This window comes from Apodemus sylvaticus, chromosome 1, assembly GCF_947179515.1.
Source record: "Apodemus sylvaticus chromosome 1, mApoSyl1.1, whole genome shotgun sequence".
NCBI lineage: Eukaryota > Metazoa > Chordata > Mammalia > Rodentia > Muridae > Apodemus > Apodemus sylvaticus.
This window is the reverse complement of record NC_067472.1, coordinates 28,564,062-28,582,582: the sequence shown is the minus strand read 5'-3', so window position 1 is coordinate 28,582,582 and position 18,521 is coordinate 28,564,062. Positions and strand designations below refer to the sequence as shown.

Below are 18,521 nucleotides of genomic sequence, written 5' to 3'. Positions count from 1 at the left end.
ATATCATGCAAAGAAAGTCATGATAACACATAATACAAGAAAATAGACTTGGAAGTAGGGAGACTTCCTTGAGGAAATAGTTTTAGATTAAGTTTTTGCGATAAATAAGAACCTACCTAAAGTAAGGTAGAAGGGATTAATAAGTCAATTTTCTTCAATGGGTTATAATTGTTACTAAATTATGATATATTAATAATGATATCATTTGAAATGTAAATTAATAAAATGATTAACTAAAAAGTAATATATTAGGAGAAACCCCTTTCTTCGAGACAGTTAAAATCACCTGAGTTGGGTATAATGGTACATGTCAGTACCTCAGAGGTCGTAGTAAATGGACTGCTTATGTTTATGAGTCCTTGACCAGCCTGGCCAATACAGTGACTGTCTCACAAAAGTAAAATAAAATAAAATAAGATAACTTGAATACGATTTAAGCCTATTATCTGTAAGGCTATTAAGCTTGAGACAAAAAGCCATCACTATCTCACATCTGAAGTTTAAAAAGTCACCAGAAAAAGAGACAAACCAACTCTTTACAATGAGTTCTGAAAATGAGCAATCAGAGTTTGTCTTACTGCTCTGAGTACTACTGGTACTGAGTACTACTGGTCAGTCAAGACAAGATCCAAGGGGTATGAAAGTTCAAGCTTCCAAAGGATAGATACTGTGTTGGTGGAAGGATATGCTATTCTCTAAACCCTATGAGTGGGAAAGGGAAGAATGAGTCAGAACAACTCCAGATGGAGTCACTAAGCCCCTATTCTTGACTTGCTGAACTATAGAGCTCCCTGGAGCTTTGTCAAAATTCTGGTTGCAGTGCTGCCTAGGCTACAAGATAGGGTTGTCTGCAAAAATTGAAAGGGTCATGTGAATTTGAGCTCTGCTCCATGAATCAAGTAGACAAATCGTCCTTTATCTATAAATAGACTACCAATAGCAAGGCAAGGGATGAACAACAGTTGAGTTAAAGCTATGCCCTTACAACCAACTTAGTCAGGAGTAGAGATGTTCACAGAGGTATTGAAGAGGCATTCCCATTGAGAAAAATACCACCTAATCATCACAAGCAGGTCTAAGTAAAATTGGGATACAGAGAACAATTTCTAAGGTTTTACTAAAGTTTAAATCTAAACACAATTGAATCCTAAAAAACAAAGTGCCACTGTCCAGTTAAAATAACTAGAAAGTGAAGCAAGTCACAAATATATGAGCAAGCAGCCCTTGCTAGAATGAACACGAAGAATTTTGAGGGCAATGTTGGGTAAAATTAAGCTGTCTCCTACCCATCCTTATAGAGGTTAGACTCTAAAGCTGAGTTATAATCACCAAGTGACTATAAAGAAAACAACAAAGAGAACAGAAAATGTCAAATAAATGGAACAGTATGGACATGCAGAGGAAACACGTGCATAGGAGACCTAATATAAAACCAGCGAGGAATCTCGACCCAGAGGGATGAATCCTGTCTTAAATGAATGGTGCTAATGTAGTTGACAGTCATTCTCAGGAGAAACAAAGTCAGTCACCTGTTTTATGCCCTACATAAACACATATACTAGGTGGAATAAATATTTAAAGATAAAGCATAAAAATTAAATTATTGGAATTAAGGATATGTGTTTGAGTTCATAGTGGGGGAGTTACTTGTCATCATAAAGCCAGGAAGTCTATCACATACTAAAGAAAAGAACATACCTGAGAAATAAAAACCTCAAGAAATCATTATGACAATTGGCATAAACAAAAGAGGAAGGCAAGTGGCAGTCTCCTATACATTTGTTTTTTTTTTTAAGATTTATTTTATGTATATGAGTACACTGTAGCTTTACAGATCATTGTGAACCACCATGTGGTTGCTAGAATTTGAACTCAGGACCTTCGGAAGAGAAATCAGTGCTCTTAACTGCTGCGCCATCTCTCCAGCCCCTCCTAAACATTTGTAATAACACATGGCAAACATCACTACCCTTGTGTGCAAAATGTTCTCTAAGAACAGAGCCTGAGAAACAAAGTAGAAGAAATGACCTTGTTATTCACAGAGGAAGAAATCTAGTGACCAATAACATATCTATGAAAAAAGGTTGCATTTTAATTTAAGTAACAGGCTAGTTGCCTCTGCTTTTATTCCTTTGGTAGAAATTTAAAAAGTGGTATGAAATTAAATATATTCAGTGCTGATCCATGTACAGAAAAACATGTTACCCAACATTAAGAAGACTAGCTACAAACATGTGGCTCTTTGACCTACAAATTACACTCACCGGACACTGTACACAATATAGTATTAAATCACAAGGGCATAAGCATTTGTAGACAAGCATGATTATTGAAACACAGCGTTCTGTAGGAAAGGGGCTGGTAGCCACATGAATGCCTCTCAGTAAACACCAGAGACAAAAACCAAGAAGGGAAAAATTTCAAACTCTGGAAAAGTTTATGTAACTGGTAGTGAAGTATCTGAAGGAATGTTGAATGATAGTCTACTCTCAGACCGGTGCTACAGATAATGACTGGTGTCATGATCACAAGGGATGAGATTTCAGCAAGTGAGCAACACATTCAGTGCAGAGGGAAGGAAAGACACTTCAATCCATTTGAATAATGAAGACATTTCATTAGAAAGAATATAAAGATTATAAAGAAAAAAACATTTATCCACTGACCACATGTGCAAGTCATAATGTAAAGACAAGAACCATGCAAAAGAGTCCAACTCTGTCCCGAATAGCCAGTTCCAGAGTAGCAGCTTTCAAGGAGAGTTAACTGGATACAATACCAAGGATTCAAAGAACAATGTCAAATAGGGCAAGAATAAACTCATGATTTAAGAGAATGAAAACAGTTAATAGAGGGGAAATTCAATACAGAATATGAAAAGGGAATTAAAAAAGAAACATACCAATAAAATAAAATAAAATGGAAATCTTGAAAGTGAAAATCTCAGTTAAATAAAAAGGCTCAGTAAGAAACTTCACTGATAGATCAGGTAGAAGGTTTAATATTAAATTTGAAGAACAGACAAAAACGATGAAACTAAAAGAAAGTACCAACAGGACATGCAACATCTCTGAGATAGCATGGATCAGCTGTGGTGATGTGGATGGAACTGCCCCCATAGGCTCACAGTTTGATTCTAGTTGGGACTGTTAGGAAAGGCTTGGGAGATAAGCTCCTGTTGGAGGAAGTGTGCAATGGCAGTGGGCTTTGATGTTTCTAAAGACTCACATTATTCCCAGGATGCTTTCCCTCTACCTCCTACTTGCAGATCAAGATGGGCACCTAGTTGTTCCTGGCAGTATGCCTTTGCTCTGTCATCATGAATCCTAACACTCTGAAACTGTAAGCCAATTAAGTTACTTTGGTCATGGAGGTTTGTCATGTCAGCAATTAAAAAATACAACTAATGCAGAAGCTGGTACCAGAGTATGGCCTACTGCTGTGACAGACTTGATGATGTGATTTGTTTGTGAGATGCAGATGTCTACGATTTTGGATTAGAAAAGTAATTTAGTTCCATAATCAGAATGCAATGAGCCATCCTAGTAGTAACTTGGAAGACAGTACTGCCTAAGGCAACATGGACTATGGAGGCCAAGCTGGAGAGGTTTCAGAAAGGATCCATATTAGCAACTGGCCTAGAGAGCATTTATGTGATATCTTGACCCAAATTGTGACTGCCGTCTGTCTTTGTCCTACAAATTTGTCTTACGCTAACCTGAAATGTTATGAACTGATTCTTTTGTGAAAGAATATTTAAAGAAAGCTCAATATTGGCTCTGAGGTGTGCTTATTAGTATTTGTACTCAAGTGGGTATAAGAATGACAAAATGTACAGTCTGAAGTGAAAAAAGAACACCAGGAAATTTAATATTGTATCCAAGGCTAGAACTAAAAGGGTTAAGTTCAAGGAAAGGCCTTGAAATAAAGGGAGGGGTATTCATGGGACTAGACCTTACCCAGGTAAGCTTCCAGTCTGTAAAAGGGAAAGACCTGTGGGGTTTCTGCTCTTAAAATGCAACAGCAATTCAAAGCTACCACAAATGTGATCCAAGAGAGGACAGGGTTCACCTCAAGTAGGTAGTACTATCCACATGGTACTACTCAAAGGATGTACTAGTTAAGGGTGATAGACACTTTCTCCCTAGAGTCACAGAGGTCAGGAGTGTATTAGAGTCATCTCCACATGAAGGCCCTGCAAGGCTATTGTGTGAAGCTGTGTAAGAGAAGCTTAAATTACATTGGTGTCAAAGCTATGGGGTATCTGCCAGGAAGGGCTGCACACAGAGAGTGGACCCAACCCAACCCAACAGAGAAGCTACTTGACATTATACATGGAGCTAAAGAAATTAGAGTTTGCCCTGTTGTGTTTTGATCTTACTTTGGTCCAGTATGTCCTCACAATGTCTTGTTCACCTTTTGGAATGCTGATTATGGTCTTTGCTTCATATGATGGAAGTATGTGATATGATTTTCTTTGTATGGTAGATTACAATAAAGAGATTGTTTTGAGTTTCAGAAGAAACTTTGAACCTGGACTCTCAAATAGTGCTGAGACTGACCGACTATAGGGACTTTTGAGGTTGGACTAAATGCACTTTGCATTAGGATTCGGCCATAGCCCATGGGGCCAGGGAGAGGACTACTGTCCTTTGAGTGAGCATGGTTCTTTCATAAGCTCATATGCTTAAGTACTTGATCCCTAGGTAGTGGAACTGTTTGAGAAGGATTAGGACATGCTCTTATTTAAAGAAGTGCGTCAAGGGGAAGAGCTTTGATGTTTCAAAAGTCTCATGCCATTTTTAGCTCTTCTTTCCTTCCTCTTGTCCTCCCTTCCTCTTTCCCACTCTCTCCCTTTCTCTACTCCCTTTCCCCCTCTCTGCAGATTAAGATGTGAACTCTCAGCTGTTCACCATGCTTTTGATCTGCCATCATGGACCCTAATATGATGAAGCTATAAATAAGCTCAATTAAAACTTCCTTTTATAAGTTGCCTACATCATGGTGTGTTGTCATAGCAATAAAAAAGTAGCTAAGACAAAGACCAATTCCAAATACTTAAATGGACAAAGAAGGAGAAGCCAAAGGTCTAGATATCATAATCAATAAATCTATAGCAGCAAACTCCCCTTATCTACAAAATGAAATACTATATATATATATATATATATATATATATATATATTCGGCCATAGCCCATGGGGCCTATATATATATATATATATATATATATATATATATATATATATATATATATATATATAACATTATTGTTGAAATAAAGTAAGAATATGAAAAGCTACAGGAAAGAAAAACCAAGTCACATGCAAGGTACAACCTTCAGAACAATAACATATTTAAAAACAGAAGGAAGGCATGGAATGATATATCTTAAACTCTGTACTGTAAGATGGCAATTTCCAAGCCAGACTACTATATACCATTTAGCAATAACTCTGAAAGTTAATATCCTCAAGTTTCCAATTAAAAATTACAAATTAGTAGACTGAATTAAAATACATGTTTATTGCATGCACGAACTATATCTTATGGAAAGAGGATGAAAATTGGTATTCTAAGCAAACAGAACTTTTTCAAAAAGTGAGTATTGCTATACTGATATTCAGCAAATTATATTTTAAATCAGTTTCACATTGATTATAGAAACAGTTCATCATAAAGATATATCAACTATAAATACATGCATACTGGACAGTAACACACCTATTGGGACATCCAGTTTCATAAACAACAACCCACTCCCCAAAAACCCTACTGGATTCAATGGGACAAATCAACATCATTATAACTGGAATGGGTTTTTTCAGTACTCCGTTGCTATTGGCTTTGTGACCACATAATGTTGGGGGTTCACAAATCACATTCCCTAAGAATGGAGTTGATAATAATGCCTAGGTTTGCTTCAGAGATGGAAATAATCCTGCAAAAGCAGCACAGCTATAGAGAAGTAAGCTATAGAGGCTAAGCATATGGTCCTTGAAGCTTCCCCATTCTCCCAGCTGGGAGAAGGAATAGATACATAATTAATACTTTTCAGAAGAAAGTACTCATGTTTTATAAAACACAAAATAGAAAAGAAGATACTTAAATATAATTCACACTAGGCTGACACAATAGTCAAACACTTCAGGTAAAATATGGTATTATGTTGATTCTACAGCCTAGACATGACTTAGAGAGAGGCAGAGAATGTAAAGGAAAAAAGTCACAAAGATCCTCGCAGTTAATAAATACATTGTGGGCCTGGCAGCACAACCTAACTTCTGTACAAACTTTTCACATTTGGTTGCTTAGCAAATGCATTCTCATGGGTCTAGATTAATATCTTGTGGTGAGTGGTTTATACCATAGTCATAGTGTTTTTCTACTTTCAAACCTAATCTGGGGAACTGCAATATATATCTGTGCCAGTAGATGGCAATATATGACATTGAAAGTAGATATCTCCTACCCTCTTAATATATTATTAGGTATCCAATTTTCCCTACCCACCAACAAAGGCAAGTGACAGTTGCCAACTAAAAAAGATATATGCACTTAAACCACATTCCTAAATTGCCTATTTTTATAATAAAGTCTGAAAAAATACAGGAAATCCAATTCTATATACATATTCTAGCCATTGCACATTTTATTTTAAAAATCAAAAAGCAAAGATAGCTATCTAATGTCAATAACTCTATATCGATTGCCACACTTGAATAGTGTTTCAGAAGAAAAAATAAGAGACTTGTGTATTACTGGCTTTTCAGTAATTTGTGAAAAACTTGAATAACACTATAATCAGAAATACACACCAATGTACATGCTAGCGTTGGTGGTGATGTGTGTGTGTTGGGGTGTAAGCCGCTACCTTACTATGTGCCCCCCTCAGGCCTCAGATCTGCAGTGCCCTTGACCCAGCTGAGATGAATAGGATACCATGATGCCTGGTTTCAAAGCAGTCTGTTCAGTCCTAAGAAAACCTAAACTCAGCACCACTAATGACTATGTCTTTACTCACTATTTTATTGCAACCCCTGCATCTCTGTACAGTACTTCACATGAGTTTGCTCACATTAAATTGCCAGTATTTGACCATTGTGCCTGATAAAAATCACAATTCTGTATATGCCAATTAAACTAGCCATTTTTATTGTTGCTGAGGCAAAATGCCCGATACAAACAACTTAATGAAGGAGGGTTTATTTGGCTTACATTGAGGTCACAGCCTATCACATAGTAGTAGCATGAATCAGAGGGAGAGCCAGGAGCTCAGAGTCATCTTGAGTTAGTTCCAGGCACAGCAGTCCATGCTGGTTTCCTTACTCTTCTTCTCTCACCTGTGTGGCCTGGGAAATACTGAATTCGCACAGTCATTTACCTCTTAGTTCTATACAAATGGAGACTCACAACCAAGCCTCTCTAGGAAGCATGAAAGAGAGGCACCACAGAGACAGGCTGCAACCCTGGAGAGAACACTTCTTTCTCCAGAAGTGAGGAGACTTCCCACTTGTTATTTCTCAGGTAGATAAAGTAAATAAAAACTGACCATTCAGCTATCTGTATCAACATTTCCCAGGTTCATAATACATTTTTACTCTATTCAATAAAATCTTCATAATGCTTTAATAGTTTCTTTGCATATGGAAAGAGAATATAAAAACAACACTGGATTTGTTTAGGCAGATAGGGTGTTCTGTTTATCGATGGCTCACTGTATTCCTCCTTAAGTTAATTTTAGTAAGAATTTTTTTTACCTTTTCCTTATTCAAGCAAAGGATTTTTATTATCATTTTTCTTTTATAAATTTGGCTTTTTAAACATTATTTTAGCTCCGTCAGGATAACTTATGCTCTATGACACCCACCTCTACACAGGAAAGCTAAGGAACTTCATCCAATAGCAATAAACACTTAGCAGTAACCCAGAGAGGACAGGACATGAAGCAACCCAGTAGGAAGCCATGATGAACAGCGTTTCTTCAGGATGGCTACAAAGACAATGCTCTTTTGGGCCACAATACAGCACATCAGAAACACTGACCTTTTTTTAAAAAAACCAAGAGCAGTAAGAAAATCATTCAACTTTAATTAATGCATTCTGTGGACTTCATTCCACGGACTCACTTCAGAAAGTAGACCATAACCAGGTTACTCTACTAACATAACGCTGTGAGTGGAAGAACATAGATCTTCCACTCAAAGAGAAGAGCCAATCTGTGTCCCTTCAACCCTCCCTGAGCAGGTAGACAGCAAAGTTACTCACAGTTCTCAATGTCACCTTGAAGTCCCAGAATCTGAGGAGCTGGCATGGTGAGGACGACAAGGTCAAACTGCTCAGCAGAGCCTGCATCTGTGGAGACTTGCCACTTGTTATCTTTCAGATTGATATGAGTCACACAACGCTTGAGGAAGACTTCAGCGCCTGCTCCAAAAGCAAAAGAAGGCTCCTGTTGTCAGGATTTTCCATGAGGATGAGGAATAAATGAAAAGTCAACCTGAACCAATTCAAGAAAACAAAGGCTCCTCAACCTTCAGCACTCCAATCTCTCTCCAATTCTAATCTAATCTAATCTAATCTAATCTAATCTAATCTAATCTAATCTTTCTAACTCAGTAGTAATTCTTCCATCTACCACTTGTACTCTTGGGCCTCCAATAAATGTTTTTATAAAGGAAACAATTATAAAAAAACTACTATAATTACTACTCTCAAGATTACTATTTGCACTATGTCATAGCTACCTTTCATTAAAAATGTATTAGTTCTAAATCGACTGAGCAAAGCTCTTATGAACTCATTGAGACTGAGGCATCATACACAGGATGTACACAGGTCTGTACCAGGTTATTGACGTGTGCGTGTTTGTGTGCATGTGTGTGTGTGTGTGTGTGTGTGTATTCTTTTGGTTTAATGTATTTATAGGGCTCCTGAGTGTCTGTGTGAGTTCCAGTCCTGACTTTCTTGGTGATGAATAGCAATCTGAAAATGTAAGCTGAATAAACTTTCCTCCCCAACTTGCTTCTTGGTCATGATGGTTTTTGCAGGACTAGAAACCCTGACTAAGACACTCTCCTAGTTATTTTTTCATTGCACCAGACAACTTATAAATGAAAGCATTTAATTGGGAAGGGTCATGTTTACAGTTTCAGAGAGTTAGTCTATGCTTATCATGGTGGGAATTACGGCAGCAGGCAGGCAGTTGTAGTACTGGAGGCATAGCTGAGAGCTTACATGTTGAGACAACCAAGATGCAGGGAGGAGGACTAAGTGAGAATGGTGTGGGTTTTGAAATTATCCCACCTCCAGTGACCCAGGCCCTCCAACAGGGCCACATGTCCTAATTCCACTCAAGCAGTCCTACTAACTAGGGAAGCATTTAAACACAGGAGTCCAAATGAAGGCCATTTACATTCAAGCCACCATTCTAGTCAACCATTTGTTACATATTATACTAATTTATTTCAAAATTAAAGAAGAGCTCAATCTGTTACATCTCAATCTAACACATAAGCACATGACTAGGAAGCTTGTCACCTTTGCAGAATAAGTATGCATACACTTTAGCAAATGGATTTGAAATTGATTATCACTAGTAATACCTAAGAGTAGTCCCTTAAACAATATTAAAACATGTCTATAAGGCAGATTAAGTCCTCAGTAAGGATCAGAACTAAAAGAAACATTGACTACCTTTTCATCCATCTTCCTTAGAATGTACTACAAAATTATTATAATACTTTCATTATTTATGTTGTATACCCTTTAATTTTAGAGCCAGTGAATAGTCTTAATGACCACTTTGTTTCTATGTGTGTAGCATATATCATGGTTAACACTGATTAAGTTGATAGTATCTCCAATAACCTAGGACCCAAGCCTCTGGGCATGTTTTGAGGAATTACCTACATGATGTTAATTGAGGCAGGGTGACTACACTTAATGTAGGTGTTACCATGTCCTACACTAGGATTCCAAATTGCATAAAAAGGAGAATGCTGCTGAGAATCAGAATTCATTGCCTGCTTCCGAACTGCAGATGCAGCATGACACAGGTTCCTGTTGCCAGGACTTCCCATTACGATGGACTGTACTTCTGAACAGTGAGACAAAATAAACCCATTCTTTCTTGAGTTGCTTTGCCAGGGCATCTTTATGTAGCAATAGGTAAAGTAACTACAACAGAATATAACATACAAATTACAGTGTTCGAAACAACATGGTTTTGATCATTATCTAAGAGAATAAATTATATATCATAAACTAAAAGAAATTTCACTTGGATTATTAATTCTTAGTATACTGAAATCTTAAATTTCAGATTTTGTGAAGACTTTAAGAAACAAATCTGGGACTGGAAAGATGGTTCAGTATGAGGATAGAAGTTTGAACCCCCATAAATGCAGGGCAGTTTCTAAATTCTAAAATTCCAGTCCTCAGAAGGCAGAGACCGGAAATCCTGGGGAAAAGCTGGCCAAGGAAACCAGGAAACAAGGAATTAGCTATATCCCAATCTATGAACTCTGGGTTCAATTGAAAGACACTGGCCCAGTCAGAATGTACTGAGTAGTTGAGGAAGACTTCTGATGTCAGCCTCAGGCCTACACATGCTAATATGTACATCCTCTACTTAAAGCCCTACACATGCATGCAAACATGAATACATACACAGATGTGTACCATACTTACACACACCAGGATAAAAAGGACTTTTATCCAGTCTTGGATACATGAAAAGATGACAATACAACGGGAACAATCAAAAGCACAGGGAAAGTCAGTCTCCATCCTCATGGTGACATTTCATGTTCCCAGTCACTAAAACTCCAGCTTAAGTCCAGCTTCCCTGTGCAATTCCAATTCTGCAGAAGCCCAGCTCAACCTGGTCCTTCCTGCCTAGGATGTCCTTCAACATCACTTTCTTTGACATTCATATGAAATCAGTTCAAAATATCTAGATGCCTTCCTGTGTCTTATCTACACACTTGTACTTTTCTATCTCCATGCCAGACATCTAATTCCAAGCACCTCATGTCTTTCATTGTCCCTTGAAGATTACTTCACTACAGTAGGCATAGAAATGTTGTAAGTCAAATGGAAACTTTAGAGGGAACATGGTGCCAAACTGGGTCAAGGATCAATCTCTGCTTCAAGCAGTTAGCATCATTCCTTTCAAACATGAAGGCAAGGGGGCATCCACCATATGCAAAACATACTATTCAAGGCCTCTGTGTAGCATGTAATTATAAAACATCGTGTCTGGCTATACACATGGCATAGGCAATGGCAGTCTTGACACAGCCATGGGGAGCCGCAAACAGCAGTCTTCCCAGGTTCCAGCAGTTAGCTGCTGTGGAACCCTACTTGATACCCTAGCCATCTGCCCTGCTGCCTCTAATACCCTAGACCCATACAGTGAAAACTTCAGAGGCTTGCAATTTATCAGCCAGACTTATAATAGTAAATCTTCAACTCCCCAAATGCCCACACAAATAACTCAAAACACAATTGATACAGACACAAGCTGCACCTAAACTGGACAAATGTGCCTTACATTATTCAATCATCTAAGAAATCCCCAATTACTTGTGGTTCCTCAGACCACGTGGTTCTGGCTCATCATCCTCTCCTACAGGTTCCTTCTTGTCTCTCATGTCTTCTCATCTCTCTGTCTCCCTCTCTGTCCCCTCTCTAAAATGTTCAGCTCTGCCCTCTTTTCCACTGCCCAATCACAGGCTCTAGCCTTATCCAACTAATAAGATTTCACCTGACCTCACCTGTGTACAGGCGCCCCTTTTGAGGGGACAGAAAAAACAGACAGCAACCCACAACAAAATGGGAAGGTACAAAAAATATTCAATTTTATTCTATACTTACCATTTATTTCACCTCAACAGAGCAACTCTGCTGAGCTTCTGACTTATCTGGAATTTCTTGTCCTGCTTACCCTATGTACTCTATGGTATTGTCCAGACCCGAATTAAAGCAACTAATTCTATTTTGATTACACTTTTCCTCTACATAATCCTTTGAAATGAGAATTGTTACTGTTTTCTCTGTCACTCTGTCTCTCTCTCCCTCCCGACCCCCTCCCGTGTGTGTGTGTGTGTGTGTGTGTGTGTGTGTGTGAATGTGTGTGTGTGTGTGTGTGTGTGTAAGGGGGTTAAAATCCTGCCTGCCTTAGCTAAAGTTCTTGGACATCGGTTCTGATGGTCTCGAGGTTTTCTGTGAGTTGAACATCAGAAGAGTTGCAGGTATGGACTGCAGAGGAGCTGCAGCAGGCCACACATGCGCATTCCAGGCTCCAAGCAAATCACAAACCCACAAACTTCCAGGAGCAGGCCGGCACACCTTCTCTTTATAGGCTCCCTTACTTAGCAGGATGGGTAAAGTATGAGGCGTGAGAACATGTAAATCCACTGCAGGAGATGAGCAGACTCAAAGCTACTATGACTCCTGGAAAGTCCATCACATAACTGGATAGAAAATTTTCACTTCTATTGCTGGGATTAAAGTTCCCAGGGACAGGAATTTGCTGTGGAAGTAATTAATAACTTTCATAAGACCCCACGCATTAAAATTACAAATGCTCTGAAAACAGGGAGCACTATACATTTTCTCAAGAGACTCTGAGCTTAGGAAACTTGATCATGAATAGGCCTTACACAGAAACTCCTCAAAGGCTTCCGCCTGCACTTGAGAAATAGTGCAAAATCTTCTAACACGGTGTACAATGCACTTAGGCTGGAGGCCAGCTTAATCTTGTACTTCTCCTCGCCACTTTCTCTCTTCTTCAAACTCCTCCCCAGTCGGAGTGAACTTTTACTTTCTCGGATGCACTTAGCTGTGTTACAGCTCTTGCTCTCTAGAAGTCTAATCACATGGCTGCTGCCCTAATTCACACTTGCTGCCTTTTAAAGTATCTGTGAAATGTCATTTTCTTTGAGGTATTTTCCCTGACATATCTTTTCAACTCACCTCTCTGAAATCTGTGCCACATTAGGTATTTTTACCAAATATCTGTTCACGATACTCACATAGCATTTACTCACTTAGCATTTATTGTATATATTTTTATTAAAGGTAAAGTTTAATGTCTCTCTACCCAACCACTACACTCTACATTAACAGGCAGGAATTATGTCTCTATTTTCTAGTTTCTCAAGGTGATCCTTTTCCTATTTGATCAAGAAAGAACACACCAAGAAACAGTTCAATCCAAGTCTAATATGGCAAACTGATTGAGTTTAATTAGGGTAATTATAAGAGGACAGGAAACATACAGGTAGCTACACTAACCACTTAAATGTCCTCAGATGCTTCGTAATGTCTTTCACACCAATGTCTTTCCACAAGGAACTGTTACTGGGAACAGCCTTGTGAATGTCTTGGGCAAGCAATCACATCCTGCTAACATTTGGCCAACTGAGCATCTAAGTAGTGTCCAGAGGATAGAATTCTACATTCTGTATTCTCTACTTAATGAGAATTTTAAATTTTTGCACATAGCTATATAGATAAAAGGCTAATAAAGATCAAACATTTTATAAAAGTAAAGTGTTTCTATTATATAGTTATTACATTTCATCATCACCCTCCCTCCAGAGCATGTGTGTGTGTGTGTGTATGTGTGTTTGTATGTGTGTATGTGTGTGTATGTGTGGTATGTGTATGTGTGGTGTGTGTGGTGTGTGAATGTGTGTGTGTGTGTGTGTGTACAGACATAACTATTTGTGTTTAAGCATGTGCAGGCCAGAAGAGGAGTCTATCAGATGTTCTTTACCTAATGTTTTGAAGCAAGTTCTCTCTGAATGTTAAGCTGGCCATTTCAGCTAGCCTGCCTGTCAAACTACTGCGATCTCCCTGCCTCTACTTGGAGTACAAGCACCTGTTGCCACACCCAGCCTGTATGTGGGCTCTGGGGATTTATATGTAGGTCATCTTGCTTTCACAGCAAGCCTCTGACTAAGCCATGTCCCTATCCAGTTTCCTCCATGTTAAGGATGAAAATAGGAGCATATTATTCTTTATCATTTCCCACAGATTTGCATTTTGTAAGCAGCATCTGGAAATGCTTTAATGAGACCTGAAGACATAGGAAAGAAATTTAAATGTACTGATTAAAGTAGACAAAGAAATATTCATCTATAGTCTGTATGCTACTTTCTAGCATCCCTTGAAAGAGCATTTTACTGGATAAATAAATGTCATAAAAGGCATGGAGAACTGTGAGAGACAAATACACAGGCTTACTTACCTCACATCAATTTTAGAAAAAAGTAAACAAATGAACAAGAAAGACAGTAGTAAAAGTAAATATTACTGTGCAAAAGCAGTTAGAACTATGATCTTCAAAAGAAACAAACTATCTTTTAAAAAGAAACCCTATCTCAAGGAAACAAAGCAAAACAGTTACTAAATGATAGCTACAGTCCTTTTGTTACTCCCTCTCTTGTAAGTAACAATGACAACTGAAAAAAAATCCAGAACAGTAGAAAAGCAGAGCTGTGAGATATTTTTTTCAGTGTTTTAACTTGGAAATTTTGAAGTGCAGACACAGAAGATTAACTATGTTGACAATCCTATTGCTTTCACTGTATGAAATATATCTCTGATTATGAAATAACTAAACACTTTCAAAAATAAAAATGGTAAAATATAAACAACAACAGAAAGCAAAAACAAAATGCCTCCATAAAAACCAGCTAGAGGGCATATTCTTAATTATTGATTGATGGGGGAGAGCGCAGCCCATTGTGGGTGGTGTGATATCCCATGTAAGGAACATTGTCATTCTCTACCAATGAGTTGGTCTTTAAGAGCAGCACAACCTATTGGCTTCAATCCATCCTACTGTTATGCCAAGGTAAAGGATAGAAAAGTGTTTTTTATACTCAAAAATCAAGACAACTTCCTAATCCTCAAAATATAAGTATACCCAAGAAAGTTGAATAAATGATTATACATACATACTATACTATTTTGGATATAATTAAAGAAAAGAAAGCAAATTAAATTTGTTGATATAAAAACACACCAAAGATATGAAACAAAAAGATACTGAATAGTTTCTATAACAATCCCCTTTGCTCATATTTTAAGGAAATGAGTATAAACATATTAATGGTAAATAGTGACAGAGATTTATTATCATATATAGGAAAACACACATTTGTAAAAGAGCACACACTTTAAACTGAGATCAGGATTATTTAGAAGTAGGAAAGGCTCAGCAAGAATTTAACTATTTTCATAATCTATACAATACTAGCATTTATCCCACAACTTTTATCCTAAGAGACAGAGAAAATGCAATTCCCACCTGATTTTTCCAAGTAGTACTTGATAATGGAAGAAAATCCTTGAGGTGCCACAAAGTTGCAATCTCCTTCCTTCCCTTTCATCCCTTCAATGGGAGATGACAGAGGCTTCAAAATTCCATGAGATAACAGCTCCTTATAAAAACTGAAATAATCATTAAATGTAAATGTATATTTCAATTAGCTCTGCAACTGTCTTGCCTTGTCTAACCATTAGACATTAAAAGCAAATCACACTATAAATGCTCATATGATTAACGCAGTAGACATGATGTTAAACAAAACTTGAACAGAAATGCTACAAGAATCTGTAAATCTGATGATGTTAGCCAACTCCTATTTCTATAAACAAGAAAAGTACATAGAAAAGTATTATATGCCTCATTTTAAATGTGCTTAGAAATACTGACTTTCATTACTATCTGCCCTCTTCGATACCAACAATTAACTATATGTTATTGAGTTCCCCCTTTTCTTGTTCTATATATAATCTTATCCAGTTTTCACAAGGACAATATGAACATTTATTGTCATAAGAGGCAAAGTTTGGAATGTTTTAGAATGGATGATTTGCATCATTTTACACCATATATATATATATCTGCTAGGACTTCTGGTGACTAACTTACTTTTTGTGCTCTTTGGCATAATGAGGACTGCGGGTGATGTACTGTGCTCCCAAGTCAACTGTGCATTTGGGATTATGAGGACTGCTGGCAGTAATCATTCTTCCCCCTTAAAATAATTCATAAGCAATTGTCAGTCATAAATGAACCTCTTGAAATTATACAACTCACCCTAGCTTGGTTGCTTTCGTTCAAATACCTTTGTCCAAATACCTTAAACTCATTAACGTAAGCTAAAGTCTTTATATTGCTCATTGTCCTGGGTATTCGGTCATGATTTATTTTTTAATTTGAAGAAATTCAAGACTCATGAAACTCATGAATAATATACCCCACTGCTTTACGGTGGGGTATATTATTAGCATAACTAATTACTAATTTATACTATTAGTATAATAGTAAATACTATTAGTATAAATTAGTATTTAGTAGTACATCTTGTGTTATGCTGAACAAAGTAGTGGACGAATAAAACTAAATGGATGGAACGCCACAATGAGTGAAAAGGGTTCTTCAGTCAGGATGTACAAGAAGGATTTTTATTCTAGGCGTCTGGAAAGACTTGGTCCAGGTGGATTTGGGGATCTGTTAGCCTGGAGGAAGCTGCAATGGCTCGAGCAGCCTAGCCCACAGGGCTCGGTGGGCGGACGCTGGCCAGGCACACGCCTCCCTGGGCAGGGCTCCGGGTCCAGCCCTCTCCGCACCGCCAGGAGCGGCCTTGCCACAGCGGCAGCGTCGAGTCACGTGACGGAGCACAAATGGAGAGCGCGCTGGGGCGGCCGGCCGGCGAGAAGCCACCACTGACTGGGCTTTTCTCCTCAGAGCGAATGGGTGGCCTGCCTACCTCACCGAGGAGAGGCCTGTCCCGCTCTGGCTGTCCTACAACTCACCTATGTCCCCAGCCTTGTCCCACAGGGCAAGGTACAGGGGGGCGGTTATCTCCTTCTTCAGCAGCATGGCACACAGACTTCCGGTTAGTCCGGCGCCCACGATCAGTACCCGGGACATGGCGGCGGGCTTTCGACTAGGCCGCTGGCTGAGGGTCGGGGCGTCGCCGGCCCACTCTGTCCCCCTGTCCCCGCGAGGGTCAGGGCCGTGCCCTGGGCGGGATGCCTGCTCCTGAGAGGGTGGGGAGCCCCGCAGGGGTGACGGAGGCCCGGACGACGGCCCGGCCCAGCCTCCAGGGAACGGCCAGCTTACCGGGTGAGCCCCAATCCCATCGGCCCCTGGAGGACAATCAGGAAGTCACAGCCAGTTGGCCTCATGAGGTTGACTGGAGTGAGGGAGAGGAGACAGCAGCAGTGCCACACAGATGGGGCTCTTCTGGGGTTGGGTTTTGAAATCAGAGAGACATTTTTTTCCTCTTTGTTACACCACCTCAGAGACTACAAATTATGCGCCCTTCCTGACATTGCCTCCTCAGCATCTGTGAAATATGTGGAAAATAATATATCCTTTCCAAAGTTGTGAAGAATACAGACACTTGGTTCACCATAAAATTTTGCATCACTTACCATGTCCACAAATGCTAACTTTCTGTCAAAATGAGTTCACTGTGAACCAAGGAATATTCTGTGAAATGGAATCTGCCACCACCATTGCCCTGTCTTCAACCTTGTCCTAAGACATTCACAATACAAAAAAGCGATGAAAAATAGGAACTATTAAAAATAATTACCTGGAAAATGCTGTGGAACCTTGACAATCGTAGCCAATAATAAAAACATTTAAAAGTCAAGTTTTGCTTAATGTCTTCTGATGACAAAAATTCCCATCATCAGATTTTTGTTTGATCAGCTTTTGTTTATCTAAGAAAAGGACTTGAAGAAAATGTGGGTGAACGTAGATACCCTAAGAATACATGTAAGCATAGCAGTAAAAGAACAGGAAAAGCATTGAATGCATAATGGTTTGCAGCTGTTTTTAGAGAGTTGTTCTGGCCCTTTGAACTGGGGATCTTCACCCTCTTCTATTCCTATTATTCTTAGATTTGGTCTTTTCATTGTATCCCAAATTCCCTGGATGTTTTGGTTTAGGAATGTTTTACCTTATTTTCTTTGATATGCCAATATCTTCTATAGTGTCTTCTACACCTTCTATGGTATCATCTCTCTTCCATCTCTGGTATTCTGTTGGTCATGGTTGCATCTGTAGCTCCTGATCTCTTTTTTAGGTTTTTCCATATCTAGGGTTGCCTTCATTTATAATTTCTTTATTGTTTCTATTTTCATTTTTAGGTCTTGGATTTTTTTGTTCCATTCCTTAACCTATTTGATTGAATTTATTGTATTTCTTTAAGGGATTTGTTTCCTCTTTGAGGCTTCTACCTGTCTTCCTGCATTTCTTTAAGGGAATTATTTATATCCTCCTTAAAGACCTCTATTACCTTTTTGAGATGGGATTTTAGGTCCGAATCTTGCTCTTCAGGTGTGTTAAGGTATACATTTTTGCTGTGGTAGGAGAACTGGGTTCTGATGGTGCCAGATTACATTGGCTTCTGTTGCTTATGATATCGTGCTTGCCTTTCACTCTGCTGTTAACTGGCCTTGGTGTCTCAGACTCGAGCAGGCCT

General features: G+C 38.7%; 1 protein-coding gene across 1 annotated transcript in view; it reads right to left on the bottom strand.

Moving 5' to 3' along the window:
• The window catches only part of Rnls (renalase, FAD dependent amine oxidase), a 283,851-nt gene extending 266,591 nt beyond the window's left edge, over positions 1–17,260 (bottom strand). Inside the window, exons 1-4 of the mRNA XM_052187095.1 lie at positions 16,840–17,260; positions 15,953–16,058; positions 15,326–15,468; positions 8,269–8,427 (exon numbers count right to left, since the gene is read on the bottom strand). Coding sequence (XP_052043055.1) covers positions 8,269–8,427; positions 15,326–15,468; positions 15,953–16,058; positions 16,840–16,957 — 526 coding nt within the window. The 5' untranslated portion in view covers positions 16,958–17,260. The remainder of the gene's footprint in view (positions 1–8,268; positions 8,428–15,325; positions 15,469–15,952; positions 16,059–16,839) is intronic.
• Between the last annotated feature and the right edge of the window lie 1,261 nt (positions 17,261–18,521).